The 23,006-nt window shown below is 38.0% G+C and overlaps 4 protein-coding genes across 4 annotated transcripts; all 4 read left to right on the forward strand.

Annotated features, from left to right (window-relative positions):
• Window positions 1-300: 300 nt before the first annotated feature.
• LOC137955833 (ras-related protein RABB1c-like) lies at window positions 301-7,761 on the forward strand. The gene is made up of 7 exons (XM_068802999.1): window positions 301-540; window positions 1,308-1,425; window positions 3,064-3,203; window positions 5,503-5,585; window positions 6,936-7,140; window positions 7,255-7,323; window positions 7,420-7,761. Exons 2-7 carry the CDS (start codon window positions 1,380-1,382, stop codon window positions 7,510-7,512), a joined length of 636 nt encoding a protein of 211 aa, XP_068659100.1. The 5' UTR covers window positions 301-540; window positions 1,308-1,379; the 3' UTR covers window positions 7,513-7,761.
• Window positions 7,762-8,576: 815 nt separating this feature from the next.
• On the forward strand, window positions 8,577-12,082 carry LOC137956695 (uncharacterized). Its single transcript, XM_068804284.1, has 4 exons — window positions 8,577-8,734; window positions 9,755-9,844; window positions 10,966-11,233; window positions 11,691-12,082. Exons 1-4 carry the CDS (start codon window positions 8,692-8,694, stop codon window positions 11,950-11,952), a joined length of 663 nt encoding a protein of 220 aa, XP_068660385.1. The 5' UTR covers window positions 8,577-8,691; the 3' UTR covers window positions 11,953-12,082.
• Window positions 12,083-12,679: 597 nt separating this feature from the next.
• On the forward strand, window positions 12,680-16,270 carry LOC137956550 (uncharacterized protein At2g38710-like). The gene is made up of 5 exons (XM_068804093.1): window positions 12,680-13,107; window positions 13,912-14,031; window positions 15,000-15,114; window positions 15,437-15,530; window positions 15,800-16,270. The coding sequence occupies exons 1-5, from the start codon at window positions 13,004-13,006 to the stop codon at window positions 16,027-16,029; spliced, it is 663 nt and encodes a 220-aa protein (XP_068660194.1). The 5' UTR covers window positions 12,680-13,003; the 3' UTR covers window positions 16,030-16,270.
• Window positions 16,271-18,429: 2,159 nt separating this feature from the next.
• Window positions 18,430-21,912, forward strand: LOC137955154 (protein ABSCISIC ACID-INSENSITIVE 5-like). Its single transcript, XM_068802026.1, has 2 exons — window positions 18,430-19,526; window positions 21,799-21,912. The coding sequence occupies exons 1-2, from the start codon at window positions 18,516-18,518 to the stop codon at window positions 21,910-21,912; spliced, it is 1,125 nt and encodes a 374-aa protein (XP_068658127.1). The 5' UTR covers window positions 18,430-18,515.
• Window positions 21,913-23,006: the final 1,094 nt, after the last annotated feature.

A 23,006-nucleotide genomic window follows, 5' to 3' on the forward strand; every position in this document is an offset into this window, starting at 1 on the left:
CGGATTTGCCCTTAGAAATTAGTGCTCCCAATTTAAAAAATACATTATTTATATCTCAGAATATCTCTCGTGACAAAAACGAGTTTTCAGTTTCATGCATAAATCTAACCATTTGGAATTCTGGATAATGATTCCAAGTGGCTCAAGAAGTCTTCCTCAAGCAGGAGTCCAGGACACGGTTTCGAGAGGTCTCAAGGGCTTTAACATGGGCGCGGGAACCCGGGGGACGACAAAAACAGAACTCCATGACTCGAGAGTTGAGACCCACTGAGAAAGAAGAAGCACTCTCGTTCGGTTTGTATACGTGTGAAAATACGTGGCGAATGGCGATGCGGGACTCGGCCTCGACAGTTGTCTAGTGCGCTTCAGGCACTCAGAGCTCCCTCTCTCTCTAAATACAACCTTTGCCCGAAAACCTTTTAACTTCCTTGAGACCCTGTCGCTGCGAGGCTTCTCTCCCTTCCTGTTTCTCCTTGGGAGCCCTGTCGCCAGGTTCTCCTGTATTAGAGGACGCGACGCTGAGATCTGTCTCGGTCGAAGGTAAAATTTTGATATACTTAGGACGCTATTTTTATCTCCATAGATCTGGATTGTGATTTTCATATGATTTCCGTGTTATCGTGTCAATTAGTTCTTGCTTGGAAGGTTATTATCTGTCGTCTTCATTAAATCGATGTTAATGGATCTGCCTTGTGTGTTTTTGTGATTTTGAATCTTCTTTCCATATTCTTCGTTGATTTTGTCTAGTTACGGTCCTCACTCGTGATTCTCATGTGATTACCGTGCTTGTAGTGTTTTATTTTCTATCGTTCATCGTGCAAACATTTAGTGGAAATTGATGTTTATTAAGTTTCGTCTAGAAATAACTGTTCACAAGTTTTTTTGTGGCCTTGATTAACTAGTTATCTGTCGGTGGTAATTTTGTATTCGTTTGATTGGTGGAGTGTATCTATGTTGGAATACTAAGCAGTTAGAAGGAAATTGGAGGAGAATAGGAAAAAATAGTTGAATAAGAAGAGAAATTTTATTGTGAGTGTCTCATATCCGCTGAAAGATGTGCAATGAAAAAAGAATGCACTCATGTAAAAGAAATTGATTTGTGGTAGTTATGTGGAACGGTGAATTTCGTCTTTCATTGGCTATCTGTGTTATCTTGGTAGAGTTCTGTGGAAGTGAATGTCTTATTTGTTTTGATTGCTCAGACTTTTTGTTCCTTGTTGTTCAACCTTAGGTTGATGGAAATGCGGCCAGATGCTTTTTTTTTTTTTTTTTTTTTTTTTAATCAAATGCATTTTTTTTAAATGCAGGTTGTATCTTTGGTGGGACCTATTGTCAGTGGGTTTTTGCTTGATTTGAAGCTAGCAGTTATCTGAGGAAGGATGTCTTATGCTTATTTATTCAAGTACATTATTATTGGAGATACAGGTGCTTATTCTTTGAACTTAAATTTTATAGTTTAACAATTTATTTTATTTAATATTTTTACTTAACCTCAAACCCTCTGACCTTCTCTATATCTGGCTGTATTGTTACCTGAATTTTCTTCTCTTCTGGTTATCTTAGGATTTGTTGCTTTTAATTGACCAATGCACTTTGCTCTTTCTGGAGAAAAACAGTTCATATGACCCTTTAATTGCACATGGATGCTAACGGAAAGCTCCCAGAAAACTATTCTTTTGATTTTTTTTATCTAGACTCTAGAGGTATAAAAGTGCACTAAAAGATTAAAATACAAAAGACTGTGAAAAGCCAACAATAGGACAATATCAGGACTTTTAAATATCTTTTAAACTTTGATTTTTTCATTCATTCTGCATCATGAAAGATAAGAAGTAGAGGCTAGTCCAATCTTCAAATGTGTTACAAGTCCAGTACCTTCAAAGTAATATGAAGAATATGTTTGTCACTTGGCATATGCAATGTGACGTAGCATTTAATACTTTTTATTTTTTTGCTATACAAAAGGAAAATATGGCAGCTTAGTCTGTGAGCAGTATTTTTTACGTCAATCCTGATATAGGTGGCATTGTTTATCAGAAAGAATGAGGACCCTAGCTTGATTTTGAGATGTTGGTATGCACATGCACAAAATAACCTGGCTTTAGTGAGCCTTGAACCAAGACCTTAAATTAAAAGCTCCTCCCTGCGGCCATTGTGTGGCTCCATCCACAATAAGAACTACATTAGATTGGTTGAAAAATTAAATGATAAGTTGAGATGACAGTAGATATTACCTTGAGAAGGAACCTTATGGTCTTTAAACAGATCCAAGTTTAACGCTTTTACCCTGTATAGGAAAACATTTTTCTCTCTTCTTTTGTAGGAAGAATTATTGACAATTAATTAGTCTCTATTGAGGACATGCACTTTCTCTCACAAAGTACTTTCTTATTCTCCAGATCATACCATGAGATTTTTCTTTTTTGCTTTCTGCCATTCTTATATTTTTGCTTTTACCACAAGGTCTAGGTGTAAAGGGGCTATGATAAGTGTCCTTACGGACAACTATTACATCCTGTCTGTTATATGACAACCATTTAGTCACTTTTAGGTGCTCGTACTATTTTTTGTGTTTTTTTTTTTTTTGGGAGGGGGGGGCGCATGGGGTCTTTATTTTTTCCTTATAGCATTGTTCTTTTTGCTTTTTCTGTAATTGCTTTTGCTTTAAGGGTCTATGGTGTTGCACTCATTGGCCCAAATCGAGGACCAGTGTTTCATCAATGCAGTAAAATAATAGTTGTTCAGAAGCTATTCCAACAATAACTATCACAGTTTCTATTCTAATCTGAAGCAGGGGTCGCTTCCTGAGTCTGTTAATATGACCTCCCTGAAGACCTCCATACGCGTGAGAGTCAAGAGATGACAAAATTATGATTGCGTTGTTAAGAATTTTCTAATGGGGATATATTCATGCCACTATTATGGAGCGATTGATGAAGTTGCCTTGTACTTATTCTTTTTCATTTGTGCAGTTGTTTGACATCTTGGAGAGAACTAAGAGAAAATGGAGTTTCTTTTTAGTTTCTATTGTGGAAATGAATCTTAGTTATTATTGTTCTGTAGGTGTGGGCAAATCATGCCTTCTTTTGCAATTTACTGACAAGAGATTCCAGCCAGTCCATGATTTAACTATTGGTGTTGAATTTGGAGCAAGAATGATTACAATTGACAACAAGCCTATAAAGCTCCAGATCTGGGATACGGTTTGTTTTCTTTTTTCTATATTCTTTAAAGCTATAAAAAAAACTATAAATGACTATAGTTTACCTGGTTGTTTGGTTTTATGATGTAGTTGAGAATTTTAGTTTCATATTAGGTCATGAATTCATTGTCCTCTAGTTTCAAAACTGTGTAATCTGTTCTAGGCATATTCTAGTCTGGTTAATTCTTGTGGATGTAAGATAAATTCTTGTGCTTCATGATTTATCATCACAAGCTAATCTTTATGGCATGAATGAAACTGTCAATATCAAGTGCTTTGGCAGGAGGATGCATTCATTTGTAATTCACTTTATTGACAGCTCAGCATCTTCTTACAATTGCAGCTACCTGCATTTATTTTCTAGACCTCGCTTGCTTCCATGACAACCTCTCTTTGTCTCATCATTTTCAATGCTGATAGTTGTGCAACCAAACAATGAAGTATTTATTGATGTGTCGCTGTTCAAAGTGATATTGATTTAAAACAAGAACTTTATCTAAACATTTCAGTAGGCATGCCAGTTGGCTGGCCGCATGAAACAAAAGAAAAATTAGTGGTTTTGAAGACAATCTGAGTGCAATAAATTCAGGTCCAGAGAATTTGGGAGAATACTTAATCTGTTGATCACATTGTAAATAACAACAATATATGTTGCCAAGTTCTATGTGTCTCCAGTAAATAGGTTATAACACATTACTTAATATCTAACTTAAACCGAGTGTTAAGTTAGGGGCTATTTAGTCTCTGGGCCGTAAATTTACTTATAGTGGAAGAGTTCTGACTTTGAAGAAAGATTGCATTCCAATCCTCTTTCATCTCTTTCTTATCATTTGTCCTTAGATTTTCTAATCTATACAATGTATCAGAGAGGGAATAAAGTGTCTGGGTAAGAGATTTTCTGCCCTTTGCTCTGTCCTTCCCTCTTTCATCTCAAACAGGCACAATTTGTGGGAAAAAAAATCTTTTCTTTGGGTGAGTTTAAAGATCCAAAAATTTTCTTTTCCTTTTGGCCTCAACCACTTGTTAGGTGATGTAAGGGAGTGTTAGACTCCTTCCTAGAAAAAAGAGTTTTAGACTCAGATACATGGTTTAAGTGCCTTATTGTTTTGTTCTAATTGTCTGCTGCCCAATGTGGCTCCCAAATTAGTGTTGTTATTGCAGTTGGAGTCGTGCACACTGTTTTTAGAAAAGCAGCTCAAAACAGCACTGGCACACTTGACGCATACAAAATCAGCACCCTGTAACTTATGTCTTGCATGATGTTTGGAACTGCTGTTCATAAATCACCTGTGTACGGTTCTGGATTTATGATTCTTAAGTGGGAGTTTGGGTTTTGTGCAAGTTTATTTCTTAGTTTCATGGAGAATAATACACTGGGTGATGCTGGACTAAAAGAGTGATTACTCTTTGAAGTAAAATCAGACAAGTCAAATGCTAAAGGTAGTTTAGCTGATGCTCTTGTTAAAGAGGGGGCCTTCCTTCAATCTCTCATTTTAAGAAACCTCCCTTTCTGATGTATCTTTTGTTGCTCTGCCTTCAGGCTTTATAAAATTATGCCCTTTCTCAAAGAGAAAAAAAAAAAAAAGATTACCAGAGTGTAGTTGAATGGAATAAAAAGTATTTAATAGGGACTACATCTGTTCGTGTGTTTGAAAGGACTGAGATGAAAATTATATCAATGATGTTTCATGAAAGCCTCTTAGAGAAGAATGAGAAATAGACAACTATTTAGTGATAGATAGCTTGTTCTATTGCATGGTGTCGCACATTAGTGCTCAGGTTAGGGTTCATTACATAACCTGTGAATGTCAGTGAAATCATTGGTATCAGAGTTCTGGTTTCCAACAGGTAAGACTAATGGTAGTGATAACCAGGCTGCTATGCATTCTTCATTGCAAGTATCCTTTTTTTCTACAATTTGGCACTTCATTTTGAAACGTAGTAATGAGTTGGAAGATATTGACTTCAGTCTGCTTCTGTGATTCTGAAGATCAACTAGGTTATATTTTCACGAAAGTCCTTGATAAAGCAGAGTTTTGTAATCTGTGCAACGAGCTGTTTTTTTTTCATGTATATCCTCCACTTGGGGGAGAGATGGATGCCGATTCTCTGTAACCTGTCTTTAGTTTTATGAATCTTTCCTCCATTCTTTCTTTTCTGTATCTTACTTTCTCAGATTTGCTAACCTTTATATATGTGTACATTTTAATACCAGTGTTACTTAGCTTTTCTATATATCTGCTTTTGTTGTTTAATAGTTTCTCTTGCATTCTGTCTTAATCTCTCTTATCATACTTCAGGCTGGGCAAGAGTCATTCAGATCTATTACAAGGTCCTACTACAGAGGTGCTGCAGGTGCACTCCTTGTCTATGACATAACCAGGTACTTGTCTACTGTAATATGATCTTATCATGCCAATTTGTCTTCTGATTAAACTCATTCATTGTAGGTATATTCTAATCTTAATTCTATTTTCTTTGCACTATGTTATCCTGTTACATGCATTCTTGGACTGCACAATTATTGTTTGTGATTGTTGTTCAATATGTTCGTATTTACTTTTTCCTTCAATTATTTTCTCCGTAATTGTGTAACGAAGTCTATTGCTCAAGAATCCTGGTGATACACTTTCCTTCTTTCTATGCAGTTTATTTTGAATATATCAATCTGTATTAGCTGTTGGATTTTTTCTTAGTATATAATGACATTATTTTTTTTTCTAAATCTTAGCTATTATTATATTTTTCAGAATAATTTTATTTGTTCATATAGAATTCTGTCTACCCATTCTTTATTTTTTGACATTTTATTTGGAGATTTCATAATGACAGTTTTTTTTATTTGATCTATTTTGGTCAATGTCTGAATGATATTACTTGTTTGGGAATTTCTTAACATTTTAGTTTCCTTAGAATTCTAGATCCCTTTCAATTGACCATATTTTAATTCTGTGTTTGATTTTATTTCTTTAGATAGTTCTGGCCCCATAACTACTACTCTTGGCTTTTGTTTCTTGTTTTTTACTTCTGAATTTCTATATTTGACTAATTATGTAAAGTAAATTGAGTCATGAGACCATTGTTTAAATCAATGTGTCTGGTCTAGCTTCCATTGAGTCCTAAATGGGTTAGACGAAAGTCTAAATGAGGTGAAGGTCCGTCTCTGAACACTATCAGAAAAAGGAATGAATGCTCCGCTGTTTGATAACCTAATGGGATCATGGTTATTATGGATCCAACTGCTAATGTGGAAACAAACTTTTTGAATGCTTTTAATATGTTTCCAAGAATTTTGGAAAATTTTCCGTACTCCAGTAAGTTTATTAGTTTTATAACAGTGATAATTATGTTGTCCACCTGGACAGTCATTTTGACTTGTACAAAACATGACCTTCTCTATTTATGATTGTTTTAGTATTTTTCTTTTTTTTCTTTTTGTTTGTGTGTGTGTGTGTCCATCCTGTTTGCTTTTTTTCCTTTATGGGCTTCCTGGAGCATCCTTAACTTTTGAAAGAAAGTTATCCCTGGAGAAGGGTTTTTGGTGCTAGAATCTATATAACAATTTTCTGGTTGTTGTTTCTTGGCATCTTTCCATGTGGGCAGCTAATATCTGAAGGACCTTAATTTTTGTCTATCCTCCAGTTTTTGTAGAAGAAGTTCACAGTTCTAATGTCTTGATCCAGTAACAGCAATGAGCTGATAATTTCCTATCCTTGTCTTGCTACCTATCCAGGAGAGAGACTTTTAACCATCTGGCAAGCTGGCTTGAAGATGCAAGGCAGCATGCAAATGCTAACATGACAATAATGCTTATCGGGAACAAGTGTGATCTATCTCATAGGAGGGCCGTTAGTACAGAAGAAGGTGAGCAGTTTGCTAAGGAGCATGGATTGATATTCATGGAAGCATCAGCAAAAACAGCACAAAATGTTGAGGAGGTGATTTTACAATTATATGCTATAGAATGTTTTCTTATCCTCACCCAAACTATGGTAATCTCCTTGTTGTCTCATCTCTTTTGATAAAAATAAATAAATAAATAAATCTTGCAGGCGTTCATAAGCACAGCGGCGACCATCTATAAGAAAATCCAGGAAGGTGTTTTTGATGTATCAAATGAGGTGGGATGACCTTTTTTAACTTGCTATATGGTGCCAGCAATTCATTAAAAAAAATTCCGGTGCAGCTTCATACTTAAACGTGTTTTTTCATGCCAGTCATATGGTATCAAAGTAGGATACGGAGGGATTCCCGGGCCATCGGCTGGGAGAGATGGATCTTCGTCGCAAGCTGGCGGCTGCTGCAGCTGATGGATGCATATTTAGTAAAACATCAAAGCCATCAACCGGTTCTATTACCATTTTTGCTTTTCATCCCTAGTTTGTTGAATCTCAAGCATTAGGAAACCTGAAATCTGTATTGAAGTCGAAATGTGGAATCTGGAGATTCGATACCATGTATAATCCCTTCTTCTTCCGGTCTATGACTGTACATCCAACAGTAGTATCCCAGTTATTTTTTATAAGTCTATATATTTTTGTGAATATCCTTTTGCTGTGTATGAGGTGCTTTCGTTTTATACCGCGCAAATTTCATGGTTGGGGAGCGAGAGGCGTCTGTGGTATTTTATTGGAATTACCCTTCTGAAATGTCATCAGTCGAAACTTCCCGTGACGAGATCTTGTTCTCTCTCACCGACTTGTTCAGATACATGGTTCAAAAAAAAAAAAAAATTATTACATAAAACCTTCATATATTAATCCTATTACGTTTGTCTATTGCACTCATATACATGAAAAGCCGAAAATAAATGTAAAACATCATTTGAAGTATGCAAGGGCTGGCAGTTAAATTTCAATCACCTACAATTAAGTTATGACTAACGGCAATTAAACTATAGCTGGTTGCAATTCAGATGGCATTGATTGCAATTTTATTATTTTCATTACAACTTTAAATTATAATTTTGTAGTATTTTATGGTGCAATAAGTGTTGTTAGAATTAGGCCAGACAAGCCGACTCAACTAGATTGAACTTGAACTAGACCCTTTAATTGATTTCGGTTTAACCCAATTGAAGCACAATTAGTCATCATGTCCGTTTGATTATGTAAATACATGAGATGAAGATGAAGACGAATATGAAGACGAATATGAAATTTCTAGTTTGTTGACTAACCGTTGATGATCATAGTCATTCATGTAAATAATTATTACCTGAAACAGATGCATTAATAGGAATATTTTTCTAGGTGTATATAGAATGGAAAACGAGTACGACCCAACACTTAATTTTTAATTTAACCTTTATTAAAGTTTTGTTTTATAAAAACGTATTTTCCTATATTTCGAAGCTGCCCTGTGTCTCTGCTCCCATAATCTCTTTGTTGTGTCCATTGACTGCAGAAAAGAGCTCCGGAATACCTAGCATCGACCACGCTGATCTAGCAAAAGAAGGCTAGAGGGAACTTTTGGAAATTTTCTGAGCGATGTATCATCCTTCAAGAGGAGGCGTTCGTGGGGGGCGTGATCGTAAGTTCTCTTCCCAAATTTTAGGGCTTGTTGATTCAGGTCTAATTATCTCTTGATGGTTCTCGTATAAGCGATTTTCTGCGCCCTTAGAAAACTGCCGTATATTTGGATGAGGGATATGGATTCGCAAAATTTGTTTATATTTTACCTTGTCTGTTGACGCCAAAACAACTAGGGGTGCTTGGAGAGTATGTTTATTCGAAATTATATACACCCAAAAGAACTGGTTACCATCAGATGTTCTTCTTGAACCAGGTTTCATCTGAATTTTAGGATTTTGATGCTAGGGACGGGAGACTTTTTTTGTTCTTTATTTTTCTCTGCTGTATAAGGAGCCGATTTCATTTTTTGGAGGAACTTAAATACGAGTTTATCAATGTTAACGAGTCTCCCCTTCTATTATTTGCTTTGGTGGATAAGCTGGGGTTGTAGGATGCTTACCTGCTCTTTGATTATAACGATCAGGCTGTGGTGGGTGTGGGAGAGGAGTACATATTGGATGAACAGATGTCAGGTTTTACCCACCATACTTGGGTACTTGTAATTATTTCCAACTTCAACACCCAAACAGCTGCATCTGCAACATTTTTTTGACTGAGACTGATTCTGTGATAGTAGAACCTTAGATAGCTCTGTTCTGTGGCAGCAGTGGTCGAAATATTTATATGTATCGTCTCCTTTGTCCACTACCTATCTTTCCTCTGGTGTTTTGAGGTCATTATTTTTCTTCCATTTAACTTCAAAACTTATAATTTTTCCGCCAATGCTTTTGTGGCCTATTGACGATTTGACCTCATTATTGGTGGAATTCCTATCAACCAATTGAGTCATGAACCAATGGTTAAAGTTCATTTTGTTTTTTAAAAACCTGTCAAGGGGTAGAAACATGAGGTGATGTAGACTAATTTGATATTCTTCAATATCCTTATCGTTTACTTAAGTTTTATTCAATTCTGTTGCATCTGGACAAAACACATGGACCTTCATTGCTTTTCTAACATTTTGACTTTTCATAATCAGAGTTTACTTGGGATGATGTGAAAGTTGACAAGCATCGAGAAAACTATCTTGGTCATAGTATCAAGGCTCCAGTTGGAAGATGGCAAAAAGGTACAACATTTCTGTTTTTTTAGTAAGCCCTTAAAGTCTTGAGTAACTATGCTTGTTGCTTCATAAAATTTTATGCAAGGTAATTTTCTTGCCATTATTTTGGATACTTGTATATTATGATGTGCAGGTGCTGCACCTAGGAGAGACTGAAGCATCATTAGCCATCATTGTTATCTGTTCTCTTGTCTTAATCAATGCTATGATCCCGTTGTTCATTGTCTTCATCTCTCCTGTTATTTCATCTTTGGTAAAAGAAAATTTTCTATTTCTTTCCATCCACTGATTCTAATTTAGACTGTTGATAAATAGAGAGCTGTTTTGGTGAGTCGATGGGTATTCCTAGTGTGGAAGAGGATAAACTTGTTGTTGAGAAAAAAAAGATAACTTACTATGGGTGGAACCAGAAGTAATATATAACTTTCTTGATACTATTGCTCCATAGCATTTGAGCATTTGAGATCTTGGATCAAGCTTTGAATGTGTTGGGGTTTGGATTATATTTGTGAAACCAATATTTGAAAAAATAAGAAAGAAAAAGAAAACTGTATCATACAAAAGACCTTTTTTAAAAAATAGGCAATTATTTTATTCAAGGCGAAGGCCAGAGAATAAGAGACCTTAAGATATGGCATTCTTCTATTAAGTGAGTAATCAAAAATGCATTATGTGGAGGATAAGGAAGAAGAAGATAAAGGAGAGAGTAGTGCAGGGCCACACAGTGGGGGGGCCAGGATCAGGGTAGTTATAGGGTTGAGGAAAAAGTCTATACTTGAGTAGACCTGGGATGAGATTGTGAGGTGGCTCAGGCTTTCCAAAAAGCACTTGAACCTACCAGCTGTCTTTGCAAGGTTTACTTGTTTGTATCTTTTCCATTCTCTTTCTTCTATGGTCTAGTATTTTTTCCTTTAACAACATAGTGATAAAAAGCTTGTCAAGAGCAAGTATAGCTTGTATCAAGATGCAACCTACTTCCCCTCTATTTTCTTGTACTAGAAGAATCTTTTGAAGGGTCAAGGCCAACCAAGCAGTCTATAGACTACTATAATAGGTGCCACCTATCAACATCTGTTTGGTGATACTGCAATGCACATATCTTATCTTCATATTTTTCTGTTTATCAGGAAAAGATCTACATTGGTATGCCAGGGATAAAAAGTCATTTGAGTTAGAGATGCAAGCTGCTAAAGAAGAGATTCAGAGAATCAAAGAGCAGGAAGAACAGTCGATGCGGGAGGCCCTTGGCTTAGCTCCGAAGCAATCTAGTCGGCCTCAAGGTAATCGACTTGACAAGCATGAGTTCGATGAGCTTGTGAGGAGAGGGACAACTGCAGAAGATGTGGGTGGAGGCCATGCGGAAGCTGCTCAAGTCCAAGGACTTGGATTTTCAAGGTACACTCAGTGACAGTTATTGTTGCTGCAATGTCATTTCATTTGGTTGAGAATGTTGATCTCTCATAAATTATAAAACTAAAAAGGCATTTCCGGTGTGCGTTAATTTTCTGGAAGCTGCAGAAGCCTTGGGTATGCACCAACTCATTTGAGCTCATGGGTAGATGAACGCCTATCTGCTGCTCAATCCATTATGCATCTTTTTATTTTGGCCTACCTAGGGCCACACATTGTCTATAGATATCTTGATTTTGTGAGGGAAACTTGTTTCTTGTAGGACCATGATTAGGGAGTTAAATCTCATATTCTTAGAGATTACCCTGTGGTACTGATATAATAAATAACTAAGACCAAATGGGCCTCTTTCAGCCAAAGGATCTTGTACACCATTCTTTTCCCACGTCATGAGAGCTATGTTATTTCATGCCAATGTGATTGACTTCAGTCTGCATTTCAGAGTGTCAAACAACTGGGAGGGGGAATCAAGCTCCATCCCGGCAGATGATGAGGGGCCTGGTTTGCTTGAGAGCGTCAATGGTGCTGCATCTAAACCAACATCAAGGAATCCTGAACGAGAAGCTTCTTCAGAGGACGAAAGGCGGAAGAAAAGGAGACGTGATGAGAGGAAACACGAAAAGACAGAGAAACGTAGGTCTCATGATTCAGACAAAAAACGGAAACATAAGAGGGAGAAATCGAGGAGGCATGATTCTGATTGAAGCTGCCATTGCTTTGTATGTGTTTTATTCTCATGAATGCTAATTCCGTTCAAGTGTGTTTGTTATTTGTAGCCATCATGAACTATGTTGCAACAAACAGGGATTGTTGTTATCGGATTTCCCCCCCCCACACCTCAATAGCTCTTTATGCTTACCAGGAAAAAACACAAGATCAGCTCAAAGTTTGATGTATCGATTCTATCCAAGTCATCCATTCAACAATTGTACTCAAAACTGATGCAAATATCGGTAAAACAACTTTTAGACTTACCGTAATCGGTGTCGTTATGAAACTAGAACTGATCATCATCTTCTATGTCATCATTAATGATCCCCCCCAAAAAAAGTCTAAATCAACCAAAAAATTCCATTAAACATGACCCTGGAAAGGAGTGGACACTAATGTGGGTGAAGAATTGAAAGCCAGAAATTTGTTGGAAATTTAATGACCATTTAAAAGTAATTAGTTGAACGTCGAGTCGCTGCTTTCTGGAGGCAACCACGGAGTTCAGGAAAGAGGGTTTGACTCAATCGGGCAACCTGTTATATACGTGCCTCTGCCTCTGCCTCTCTATTAAGATATTGCAAGGGGAATCGTTTTATCTAAATTTTTTATTTTTTAAGTTTTTAATAAGTGACTTTTATATGAGTTAATTCTAATTTAAGTTTCCTAGTCAAAGGCAAAGAGGAAGTCCTAAGGCTGCTGCAATTGGATCGTTGGGGGAATGTGGGAGCACACGGTGCTCCGTAGGCGTGAGCGGTACGGAAACTTTGCTTTGTCCGCAATCATTTCAGGCCCGGAGACAGGTCCACGAGCATACGAGCTTTCCGAAAGAAAATCGCAAGCACTCTCTCTCTCTCTCTCTCTCTCTCTCTCTGCTACTTTTTATTCGGAAGCAAACATCTTTGGATCTTCCTCACCCCCCTGAAACCCTAAAAACTCCGTCCACCTACTAATTTTCTGAGCAATTTGATCGTAGAAAAGCATCTATACTGTTAGGTACCTTCCGTGATAGCTCGTCGCCTTTTTTCCCGATTTTGTAGCTGCACGATGGTGTCTGCGAATCGGGAAATGGTGGTCTACTGCTTCGATACCCTCGTTGCGCATTACAACAGCGAACAGACGCCTCCGCCAGCTTTCGATGAAGGCCAGCAGTAAGATTCTTCACGTTAACTGTCGTTCTTTTGCGCCTGAGCGATGAATTTTCGTTTATCCCCCTTTTTTTTCCTATTTGATGGTTTTTTTATATGGAGGTTTTAAGAGATGCCGGGTTTCAATTTGCAGAGTATTGTGTTTGGATGATATTGTGCTTAATGTCCTTTTTTTTTTTTTTAATTGATCGTACTCATAGATTCATATTTTGTGGGCTCTGGCAGTTCCCTTGAGACTTTGTATTGGAGTTTCATTGTTTCTGCTTCCTGTGTTTTTGAATAACTTAGTTTCGGTAGCTAAGACCTGAAACTCGTTCTTTTCTCCTTTTTGCCCGAGTTCCTCTGTTGGTCTTTGTCGAGAGAGGTGGAATGGAATGATCATATCAAGGTTGGACTAATTGAACTTTTCCTTTGCAACTGATGGTGTTATTAATAAATAACCAATTGGATTTTCTTTTTGTTTCCTATTCTATTTACCATCCAGTTTAGTTACACTGTTTTGAGTGTGTCTTGCTGGTGCATTAAACTTTAAAAGGACCAATTTCTCCGTGAACAACTAATTATTAAGAGGTTAGATGGTTACTGAACTTCATAATGAGAGTAAACTTAGACATGTCATATGCCTTGCCAATTAGTTTCATCCGTTGCCTGTAAACTTCAGCCAACTATACCAATGAACTTTTCCTTTCTTTTATTGAAAGCTTTCAACAATCTAAATTTTATAGAGAAGCTCTTGCTTCAACAGTAATGTAATGCTTTTTAAGTTATGAAAAGTGTATTTATTCATGTATTGCTATTGGATTTCAGCCCACTATTTGTCACTTGGAAGAAGGCAGTCAATGGTGGGGAGCCACGCCTGCGTGGTTGCATTGGAACCTTAGAAGCTCGTTGTCTAATTAATGGGTTCAGGGATTATGCATTAACCAGGTACACCTGTGAAGGATGCATTTTTCGGTTATCTCCTCTGTATTGTGTTACTGTTTTCTTTACTTCTCTTTGTTTTTCGTTTTAATTTGTCTTCAGTGTTAGTTCTCAAAAACCTTTTTTTTTTTTTCTTACAAAGGGTTTTTCTCTGAAAGGCATTGTTTGTTTTCACATATGCTTGTATTTCTTTATAGTTTTATAACAGCTTCTGTTGATCTTTTATTTTTTGCTAAGGCTATAGGTGACTTGAATTTCAGTCTTTGTGGTCTATTGATTGTATCCTTGTCATTATTCTAAGTAATTTTTTTTAGATCACTGCTAAGCTCAAAAAAGATCTTCTAAACTCACTGGGTGTCTTGACTGCTGTCAAATTGAGAACTTCTGCAGCTGCACACGAGGAGAGAACTTCCATTGCTCTGTCTGCTGAGCATTACAATTACTTTGTCATAGGTCATTCAACTAGGTTGGAACTGCATTATAGTGAAACTTTTTGAAAAAAAAAAGAGCTAACTGTTCTCCTAAATTTAGTGAACTTGGTAGTTGTTCGAAATTGTAGATGGCTTCTGGAACAAAGTTTATGCTTCAATACACTGTTTTTTTTTTCGTTTCTTAATTGATTTTTAGCAAAAAGAAATTTTGTGGAAATATTCTTGCAATTAAAATGTGTGAGCATTATGGTGATGTTTTGTCCTTTGGTATTTGTAGTTCATTTTATTTCTTTAACCTTTTCAAGTGTTTTCTTATCACCATCAAGCCTTCTTAACTGTTTATCTTGTTTCTTGGCTACTGTTTCCATTACAATAGTATCTCTAGATGACTCCTGAATGTAGAAATTTTTTTTCATTGTCATGGTCCTGATTAAAATGACTTTCTTCCGTTTTTTAAGCATTTTTTAATTCACCACATTTTGTGTATCCTGTGCTTGCTTCTAAAATGCAAGCTTATAGTTTTTCTTGTGTCTCATCTTGCAGCGCTCTGAGGGACCGCAGGTTCCCTCCCATACAGGCTAAAGAATTACCATATTTAGAATGTACAGTTTCCATTCTGATTGATTATGAATCTGCTATCCACTACCTTGATTGGGAGGTCTGCCTCTTTTATACTTTTAATCACTTTTCTATTTATGAAAAGCAGATAAGGATTGACTTTGTGCAAATTATAGTTTGAAAACTGCCATTCAAAATTAAAAATAAAAATAAAAAAATACTAGTTTGAATTTCAACTATCAGATTCTTGAAAAAAATTGTATAAGCTGAAATAACTTTTTAGAAGTTCTGCCTGCACTTCATCAGTGAAATGCAGTTTCATGGTTATCAATCATAACGTACTTGTCCTTGTATCACCAAAATATGATTTGATTTTTCCATGCTTATCTTCTATTTGAGAACAAAACGCTGTACTGATGCAGATTGGAAAGCATGGTCTAATTATTGAATTCACTGACCCTGATTATAATGTAAGACGTAATGCTACTTACTTGCCTGAAGTGGCGGCCCATGAAGGTATTTTTCTTTTCTGTTTAGTTATTTTCTAGGCATATCTGCATTCTCATGTGTGTTTCTTCAGTACTAATATGAGCTAAAAACGAATTTTTTAGTTGGCGGAATGCATTAGTTTGTTTGGAAGAAAGAAAATTTCAGTTGATGTGGCATTAGGTTGTTCGGTTTCATGATGCTTGGGAGATCTAAAATTACCTTCACTAGAAGAGATTAGCTTGCATCCTTAGGGTGTTCTCCTTCACTAATTATATTGCTGGTTATGGTTGAAACAGGCTGGACAAAGACAGAGACAATAGATTCACTGATGCGGAAGGCAGGTTATAATGGTCCCATCACCGAATCCCTCCGCAAGCGTGTCCGTGTAACCCGCTATCAAAGCACACTCTACACCATGCGCTACAGTGACTACGCCTCATATGTTAAAAGAACCAGAGGTGCAGTCCCTGCAGTTGCTGCTACCAAACCAAACCATTCACTTATTGCCCCACAGCCCACGCTGTGAAAGCTAGTGGGAGGGGGGAGAGTTGAAGAAAAAACACTTAATCTAAGAGCAGTCGGTGGAGTTGGTATGGTGCAAACTCCATTCTCTGCGCATTCATCTCTTATTTGTTCTTCAATTGGAGAAAAACTCGAACAGGTGTTTTCATGGCTAGTAGCCTCATGATCAAGCAGTCTCGTGTGTTTGTTCTTCGACTTCCCGCTCAGCTGCTTCAGTTTCTTTGAAGAATAAATGTTTTAGGATATTAATATGTCTATTAATTGCAGGTTTAAAGTCAATAGATGAATGGCAGAAAGTATGATCGAGATTGTATAAAAATTACAAGCATAACTATGCAGAAATCTTTTAAGACAAGATTAATATGCCAACGTTGTAAGGAGGGTCCAATGAAGCGAAGCGACACGCGTCCAATGACGTAGGCGATCGGGAGCAAGTCCACTGACACGTGGTTAACACATGTCAACATAATGTATCTCTCGGACTCGAGGGGTTTCTCAAATTCGATGTGGTAGACCCCAGCCTAAAACCGGGTCCACCTCCGAGGATAAAGACGGTCAGCGAAGCGGGTCTCTGACAATCCGTATAAAGAGAGGAGGAGGCGTGAACCAGTTTCATTGTCCTTGCCAGAAAAAACAAAGAAAACCGCACAGTAGAAAATAAATAAAAAGGAATAGAAACGAATAAACAACTACTGCTTAATCTGTTTTTTCACTTCTGTTTCTTGAAATCCGCTCTCGTCTCGTTGGGAAGTGTCCCAGCCGTGGCGGTTAGAACAAATGTTATCTTCTTCGGCGACTGATGGAGGCGTTTCGGCTGTCTAACTCTTGCGGCTGGTCCTTTCTCAAAGTTTGGAAACGTGTAGTTTTGCGATTTACAGGTATATGTGATCCTTTTTTTTCTCAACTCTATTTCTTGTATTGGAGCTCAATTTTCTGTTTACGGATTTTCGGTGAAGCGGTGTCGGAGGAGATATGGGAATCGGAGATGAAGCTTAGGACAGAGGAGAAGCTATTTCTGAGGTTAACTGGTAGTATTATTGTTTGATCGTCCAGCGTCATTCAAGGCAACTTGACTTAGGTATTCCTAGCTGCTTGTGATTTTTTTAATGAAATTACGATACTTGATTAAGTTCTATTCCTTATCATCAGAAAATCGCCATGGTTTTCGCCTGTTTCCTCGAGAAGCTTGGGTGCAATGTTTTGTATGGTTTCTTGCTTATGAAGGAATAAATGTTTTACTTTTCCTCTGTTTATACGGAAGTTTTAAGATCTGCTCGCGGTTCATTTTCTTCCGAGTTACATCCGATTTGGTCATTCTCGTACCAAATTGTTTCTTGTTCTCATAGTCATAAATCTGCTAGTTTGTACTTTGTAATAGACCTATTGTAAAGAGTCTTCACTCCGTATAAAACTTTACTTTCTGCGGTTCACCTTCTGTTGCCGCGAGAGACCGGGCATTCGTTTCATCACAGCAGTCATTTACTTACAACCGCTGCAACAGCAGTCTTTTAGCTGAAAGAAGAAAGTAGCTTTTCCTTTTCATTGAACACCAATTTTCCATTTTCAGAGACTCTAAATAGTAGTTTCAGTATGACAGTGACGACGGTTGGTTTGTCTCCAATGGAGACGTTAGGCTTCAGAGAAGTGCCATTTCCCTGTTGACTAGTCCAAACGCGTGCTATCTTTAAGTTTTTCTTGAGTGCTTGCACGATTGCTTCATGATTTTATCCGGTAAATCGTAATTGCAGGCTATTGAATTTATTTTTTACTAACGCTTTTGTTGATTTTGATCTTTTCATCAATAAAAGAATCGTTTTGAATCTTTGATCATATTTGATCGTTATTATAAGTGCACATCTCTCGAGGTCCGTTTAAGGCTTAAGAGTCTCGGAGATAGGTGGTAGTAAATGCCTATTTGGTGCGTTACATGTTCAGAAACTCTCTGAGTGTGCACATAGCCCATTCCAAGTGGCTTCCTGCCAATGAATTGACTTACATTGTCGTCTTGCTAAGACTCAGATCGCTTTCAACCTAATTATGTCTCTGTGATGGGTCTTACAGAGCTAAAAAATAATAATCGAGTACCCCCGGAAGTCCACACCGCTTCTGAGCAACGGAGGTTAGCATCACATGTCTGTAAGATGATGGTTACATGGAGCATTCTCCTTATTGGTCTGCCTGAGGGGTGGTTAACAACTTCAAAATGCGTAGAAGAAAAAAAAAAAAACTTCGTTTTCTTTAAATTTTATTTTGCAGTGTTTGCCGGTTGGCGTATATGTTCTGTTTAGCTTTCGCGAAACTCACCTCGTCTGCTCCCCATGTCTGTTGCAGAAAGAGAACCGCAGTTGGTACGGACGTCAAGAACCTAGAGCGAGAAATAGAGAAGTTTAAATTATAAGGGAATCAGAGGAAAGTGAAAAAAAAAGGGAAGTCCGTGCCGCTGTGTCTTCTTCCAACCTCTGGAGTCTGAAAAGTATAAGGATCATAAAAATGGCGTCCGAGTCTGAGACAGTGACGAGAGCGGAAACCGTCTCCCCGCAGGAAGAGGCGTCGAGACCTGGTGAAGGGGAGAGTAACTACCCTCTCTTCCGGCAGACCTCCATTTACTCCCTCACGCTAGACGAATTCCAGCACAACGTCTGCGAGCCGGGAAAGAACTTCGGCTCCATGAACATGGACGAGTTTCTCAACAATATTTGGACCGCCGAGGAGAATGCAAACGCTACCGGGGGTGATGGCGAGACCTGCGAGCGCAGTCGGGAAGCCGACGGTGGCGACCGCACGGATTCAGACGGGCGGATCGCGAGACAGTCGAGCTTACCCCGGCAGGGATCCCTCTCCGTCCCTGCCCCGCTCTGCCGGAAGACCGTCGAAGAGGTGTGGTCGGAAATCCAACGTGGTCAGCATCAGGAGGAACGACAGAGCAGCCGGGATAATCTAGCGAACGGTGAGGTTTCCGGATATGCCCCCCGCCAAGCTGCCTTCGGGGAGATGACTCTGGAAGACTTCCTAATCAAGGCTGGTGTAGTTCGAGAAGAATGTGGGCCTTGCTCCGCGCAGCAAACGTACGGTACTTTCGGTAACGATCACAGCGCGGAGGCGGATTACGGACAGGGAATGAGCCTGCGATTTGCGGACCACCGGAGCTCCGGCTGCGGTGCAGCTGGATACCCAAAGTACGTGCCGCCGCCGCCGCAGAGCGGTGGGAGCGGCGGTATAGTGGGGGAAGGGGGCAGTTATGCGGGGAACGGGAAGAGCAATGGGAATGGTTTGGGAGGGGTGTGCTACGGAGGGAGGCCTGTTGGTGGTAATGGATACAATGGAGCGATAGGGTCGCCGGTGAGCCCACTGTCGTCGGACGTCGGGCAAGCAGAGCTGGGAGGGATGCGGAGTGGAAGGAAGCGGATATTCGACGGACCCTTCGAGAAGGTGGTGGAGAGGCGGCAGCGGCGTATGATTAAGAACCGGGAGTCCGCCGCCCGGTCTCGCGCTAGAAAACAGGTGCTTTTCTTTACCCATCTAATTTTACTATTATCTCTCCGTGTTTTTATTTTTATTTTAAACCCTACGTCCCGAAGTTGTGTAGGGGTCGCATCTATCCCGACACCTTCCGGCTCTAACTTTTATTTTAAATTTTTAAAAAAATACATGTCTCTAATTCGTGTTCCGTATATTTAAATTTTTTGTAAAAATATATATTAAATAAATTATATATAAAATTATGCTTAAAATTGGACATAAAGGTGGAATTGAAGGTCTAAACCTTGTTCAAATTGAGTTTTATTTAAATATTTCAAACTCAAACTCAAGTCGAACTCAAGCCTAATAATTTTAATCGAGTTCGAGTTCGAGTTCGAGTTCGAGTTCGAGCTCGAGTTCGAGCTCTAGTCAAGTTCGAGTTTAACTTATATTTAATATTCTATATAAAATATATGTCAAATAAATTATATATAAAATTGTGCATACATTTTAAAAAAAAATGATAGAAGAAATTCAGGATTGAATTTCAATAATAGATTAAAACGTACTAATATTAATTTTTTTACTCCAAATGTTGTCTATTTTGTTTTATAATTTTTTAATTTGGCCATAAATTTACTATGGCCTTGGTTGAAAATTTATATTCTAGGAAAAACAAACTATAAATATTTTTCCTATGATGCGTATTTGTAAAAAGATATATAAATAAAATTATATTACTATTAGTAACTTATTAGAAAATTATAAGAAATATGTTAAAATTTTCTTAGAAAAGTTAAATGGACTTTTTATTGCCTCTTCTACGAAATAATTAAAAATTAATAATCAATTTAATATATTATTATACTTATCAATAAATTTTTAATCAAATAAAATGTCAAATACAAAATTGTCTTATATTAAAAGTATTATAACATCAACTGTTAAATATTTATTAAAAAACAATTTACACGGTTTTGTAGCCATCTTGATAAGAAAATCTAATTTAGAAAATGATTTTTTAATAAAAAATTTTAATTAAAAAAATATTTACAAAAACTTAAAAGACACTAATTGTCCGTGAAAACTTATTTCTACAAAAACATTAGAGGAAGAAGAGTTAAAGGAATTTTTTTTTTTCACTTTATGATTTTGCACGTGGGGTCTTTAATAAAAAATTTTAATTAAAAAAATATTTACAAACATAAGAGACATTAATAAGAATTTTTAATTAAAAAAATGTTTACAAAAATAAGAGACTAATTGTCCCTAAAAACTTGTTTTTTACTAAAATATATTTTGTTTTTACAAAATAGATTTTTTTTTTTTTTTACTTTTATGTTCTTGCTCGTCTAAGCACCGGTGGAGAAATTATTTCTCCCCTTAATTCGTCTCCCCTAGTTTTGGTTTTCCATCGAGATAGACGCTTAGGATGGGGGGTTATGACGCTGGCGAAAACCTGTCGGTTGGGGATGACGGTTGCGATAGAGGCGGCGGTGAAAAAAACAGAGGCTAATGCGATGGGGAAGAAATCCAATGGACGGTTACAGACGTGGCCGGCGAGCAACTGATCGACTGCGATGGGCCGGCGAACCGCTGTCAATGGCGACAGAGGCAGCAACAATAACGGACGCGACTGTGACGAGGGGACGTAGAATTTTTGCCCATCTCGCTCCCGCTCCCGCTCGCCGCTGCCCCGTTCCCTGTTCAGACTCGCCCGATAATGAGCTGGCTCGCGAGCCGTCCAACAGAAGTCACCATTGACCTAAACGACTTTTCTTGTTCCATTATTCGGGTCAAATCTGTGCTTCTTAGCGTTTGACTTTCGGAAAACGAGCAAGGCGTAATTTTGGGTAAAAGTACGTCTAATAGTTAGGCGCCATTTACGAAGTCTGGAACGCTTTTTCCCACCGATCTCGTTATAACTGTACAAGTTATTTTGCAAGCTTTTCAAACTTTACTTCTCTGCTCTGACGGGCTGCCGTACTGTAGACCATGTTTTCTGGGCTTCGTGGGTCGGAAGAGTCTGTCAGCCACGTGAAGATCTGTCCCTGTTGTATGGAAATCCATGGCCGTTGACACTCGTCATGGTGGGCACAGGATGGGTGGCAAGATAGGTATTCGGGTCCTGCTCGGTTCATCAGAAATCAAAACATAAAAATAATAAGGAAGAAAAAATGAAGTGTTCAGTGGGACTTATTTTCTTAAAAATCTTTTTCTGGTCAAATAGGGCCATTGACTTGACGGGATCGGTTGTTCCGTGGGTCTTATTTAGTAGTGTCTTCATTTAATAAAATGGAAACTCATCATGCAGGCCTATACTGTTGAATTGGAGGCGGAGCTGAACCACCTCAAGGAAGAGAACGCCCAACTTAGAAGGGAAATGGTACGTCCTAAGATAAATATTTGGTCTCGTTCATTTTTTTAGGTTTCATGTGTGAAACATCTGGTGTTTTTATGGTCATATCTCAGGAGGAGCTAGTGGAAAAGAGACGGCGGAGGGTATGTCACTAGATCACCTGTTGCTCTCCCTTTTCTGTTCCCGTTTCCATGTTCCTATTATTGGGGGCCTCTCTGCGGTCCACTTTGTCTGATTTCCTCATTTGTGCTTCATTACATTCAGATGGAAACGATCAAGAAAGCCCAGGAAGTTGCTAAAGAAGCAGAGCAGGCGAAGAAAAAGCTGAGGAGAGTGAAGAGCTGGCCGAGTTGAGAGCTCTGCGGATCTGATGGCTAGCTCAGCTCTTTAATCGAGTGGATGAGCAGAATACGTACGAAACATGGTATACTTTATTATACTATCATGGACAAGGAGTATCTTTTTTTTTTTCTCTTTTGTTCTTTCTTTGCTGTACAGGCATGGATACATTATAGAGTTGTGTACATGAGCTTTAAAAGGATACAGAAGGCTCTGGCCTAAGAATATGTGAATAAAGTACTATATAAATATTGCTAATAATCTAAGTGATAATCTTAACTCTGATCGGGCTTCCATAGGAGACGAATCACGATCAAGTCAAATTATATGCATGGACAAACTCTTTAAGTTATATTGATTTTCTATAATTTAACTAAGCATCTTAGGAGACGAATTTCAGATTTGTTAAATAGTGTTCTAATAACAGAGTTAGTTTCCTGCAATTCTACGGAAATAAAATGATCCTCCACATATGGTTGGAAGGGGATTGGTCCTATTACTAGGACATAGTCTAAACAATCTAACTGATCGTGTCAGGAATTTGATATCTAAATTATTCAAAAATTTTGAGTAAGTATTTGATTGATTATGTGCTCTCTCTCTCTCTCTCTCTCTCTCTCTCTCTCTCTCGATCAGCTTCCCCAGTTTCAGTTGATAAAACCCCCCTTTTTATCTGTAATCCTACCACCTCACGTGTTAGCCACGAAATCTGACGTGGGGCCTAGTGTAGTTCCATCTGGCCAATGGGCGTGAGACAATCTCACCTTATCCACACTCCCACCACATGCCTTCTGCTTTCCCATCTCCAATACCTCACTTCAAAA

This window comes from Aristolochia californica, unplaced genomic scaffold, assembly GCF_029961685.1.
Source record: "Aristolochia californica isolate CCGP_79_NKW_82.1479 unplaced genomic scaffold, dmAriCali1.0.hap1 SCAF_2, whole genome shotgun sequence".
Classification (NCBI taxonomy): Eukaryota; Viridiplantae; Streptophyta; class Magnoliopsida; order Piperales; family Aristolochiaceae; genus Aristolochia; species Aristolochia californica.

What these genes read in the sequence shown, in the direction of transcription:
- LOC137955833 (XM_068802999.1), top strand. Translation starts at nt 1,380, where the DNA reads ATGTCTTATGCTTATTTATTCAAGTACATTATTATTGGAGATACAG. An exon ending in CATTATTATTGGAGATACAG is followed by an intron (nt 1,426 to 3,063) that starts GTGCTTATTCTT and finishes ATTGTTCTGTAG; the next exon opens with GTGTGGGCAAATCATGCCTT. An exon ending in TTTTTGATGTATCAAATGAG is followed by an intron (nt 7,324 to 7,419) that starts GTGGGATGACCT and finishes TTTTCATGCCAG; the next exon opens with TCATATGGTATCAAAGTAGG.
- LOC137956695 (XM_068804284.1), top strand. Translation starts at nt 8,692, where the DNA reads ATGTATCATCCTTCAAGAGGAGGCGTTCGTGGGGGGCGTGATC. An exon ending in CGTTCGTGGGGGGCGTGATC is followed by an intron (nt 8,735 to 9,754) that starts GTAAGTTCTCTT and finishes TTTCATAATCAG; the next exon opens with AGTTTACTTGGGATGATGTG. An exon ending in AGTTGGAAGATGGCAAAAAG is followed by an intron (nt 9,845 to 10,965) that starts GTACAACATTTC and finishes TCTGTTTATCAG; the next exon opens with GAAAAGATCTACATTGGTAT.
- LOC137956550 (XM_068804093.1), top strand. Translation starts at nt 13,004, where the DNA reads ATGGTGTCTGCGAATCGGGAAATGGTGGTCTACTGCTTCGATACCCTC. An exon ending in TCCACTACCTTGATTGGGAG is followed by an intron (nt 15,115 to 15,436) that starts GTCTGCCTCTTT and finishes GTACTGATGCAG; the next exon opens with ATTGGAAAGCATGGTCTAAT. An exon ending in TGAAGTGGCGGCCCATGAAG is followed by an intron (nt 15,531 to 15,799) that starts GTATTTTTCTTT and finishes TGGTTGAAACAG; the next exon opens with GCTGGACAAAGACAGAGACA.
- LOC137955154 (XM_068802026.1), top strand. Translation starts at nt 18,516, where the DNA reads ATGGCGTCCGAGTCTGAGACAGTGACGAGAGCGGAAACCGTCTCCCCG. An exon ending in GGTCTCGCGCTAGAAAACAG is followed by an intron (nt 19,527 to 21,798) that starts GTGCTTTTCTTT and finishes CTCATCATGCAG; the next exon opens with GCCTATACTGTTGAATTGGA.